Source organism: Cyprinodon variegatus, unplaced genomic scaffold (assembly GCF_000732505.1).
Source record: "Cyprinodon variegatus isolate N-32 unplaced genomic scaffold, C_variegatus-1.0 Scaffold775, whole genome shotgun sequence".
NCBI lineage: Eukaryota > Metazoa > Chordata > Actinopteri > Cyprinodontiformes > Cyprinodontidae > Cyprinodon > Cyprinodon variegatus.
In genome coordinates this window covers 109870-111695 of record NW_015151228.1, presented here as the reverse complement: position 1 = coordinate 111695, position 1826 = coordinate 109870, and the positions used below count along the sequence as shown (strand labels likewise).

General features: G+C 46.8%; 1 protein-coding gene across 1 annotated transcript in view; it reads left to right on the top strand.

The window, feature by feature from the left end:
• The window catches only part of glmn (glomulin, FKBP associated protein), an 8859-nt gene that overhangs the window by 1086 nt on the left and 5947 nt on the right, over positions 1-1826 (top strand). The window contains exons 2-5 of the mRNA XM_015396081.1: positions 413-538; positions 615-728; positions 827-935; positions 1003-1246. Of these exons, the coding sequence (XP_015251567.1) occupies positions 413-538; positions 615-728; positions 827-935; positions 1003-1246 (593 nt within the window). The remainder of the gene's footprint in view (positions 1-412; positions 539-614; positions 729-826; positions 936-1002; positions 1247-1826) is intronic.

Genomic DNA, 1826 nt, shown 5'->3' with positions numbered 1-1826 from the left:
TAACTAGAAAAAAGGAAAGTTTTAAGCCTAGCCTTAAAAGTAGACAGGGACTAAAACTGGTAGTTGGTTCCACAGGAGAGGAGCCTGAGAACTAAAAGATCTGCCTCCCATTCTACTTTTAGAAATTCTAGGAACCACCAATCTAGGAAATAAACTCAGAAAAAATGCAAAACTGTAAAAATATACATTAGAAATTACTCTCCAAACCTTTTTAATTGAGATTTTTTATATTACATTTTTTTAGATGTATTTTAAATTTCCTTTCCTTTTAATGTATTTTTTTCTTTCTATATTTTTTTAGCAAATTTCTTTACTGATCTGTTCGGGATTTTTTTTTATTATACAGTCAAAGTTCTGACTGGTTTCTGGTTTCTTTGCATATTAATGTGTTTTTGTGTTTTTCTCCCAACAGGAGGCGCTCCCAGATGACAGCTACACCTCAGAGGATCATGACGTGTTCGCCATCGCCGGGCGGACCTGCATCGAGGAGGGCAACAGCCCGCAGGTCCTCAGCATCGTCCTGGATGAAAGGAACCAGGTAAGCGTTCTGGGAGGAGCCGCCGCCGCGTGCGGCTCACCGTAACGCCAACGCCGCTTTTCTGATTCCTCTGCAGAACGTAGTGAGGAGCATGGGCTGGAATCTGCTGCCGCCGCTCATCCAGGTGCTGCTGAAGAAGGAGGAGCAGCATCTCCCTCAGTGCCTGGCCATCTTTAACCATCTGCTGGAGGTCTGTGAAGCTCCTCAGGCGGCGGCTGAAGGATCAAACCTTTCCTACGGTGGGTAGAAGATTGGCGTCTGAAACTTTTCACCTCGTCGGTTTTGCAGACCTGCACACCCAAAGAGTTGCTGATCGGCATTTTGGAGCAGCTGGAAGACGACGATCCTGACGGAATCGCGGAGCGTCTCCATCTGCTTCTGAACCCTTTGCAGAAAGGTAGGCGACATGTTTAACCCCACCCACCACCCGCACAGTCCCTGGCTAAACTGCCGTCCCCCCTCAGTGCTGCTGCGGCTGGGCAGCCAGAAGGCGTCCTCCCTGGGGATGACCCTGTCCTCGCTGCTGGACCAGCTGGCCAAGCTGCCCGTCCCCAACACCAAGGAGCAGGAAGAGGACGACGTCTTCTCGCTTTGCCGCTGCTGCACCCACCTGATAGAGTTCGTCAGGCCCTTCGTCGTGGAGGCGAGGCTGAATCGGAGCGGTGCGACCCGGTCGGAGGATGAGCTGCGGACAGAACTACTGAAATTGTGAGGAAATTAGGGCTGAAACTATTTATCGGATTAATAGATTATTTAAATAATCATCCACTTGTGCACAAGTTCACTTTCACAATCAACTACAAGTGTTTGGTTCCAGGTACTCAGAGATTCACTTTAGAGACTGAGTGGATTTTCACTCCTGTCCCGTCCCACTCCCATTCTGGTTGTCTTCAGTAAGATTTCTGCCAAAACATTGAATCTGAATTTCTATGAAGGGTCGGTTAAGTTCCTGTTTCTAACTGTAGTAAAGGTCAGTTAAAGTAAAAGGATTAATAATTATAAATACATAATAAAAGTAACAAACAAGGAAACAGATCCATGCTTATCTTAGGTCAGGGGTCTTCAACGTTTTCCAGGCCAAGGACCCCGAAACCGATGGCGAGATGGAGCGGGGACCCCCTAATTATATATATTGTATGAAACTGGTCCTATAGTCACTCTATTACAGATGGAGGAATGTAACTAAAGTAATCCCTCCCTGGGATTATTAAAGTATTTCTGATTCCTGGTTGATGGGGCAGGTGTTGTGCATGAAACGGTGCCCAGCTTGAAAGAGCTCCTGTGTGTC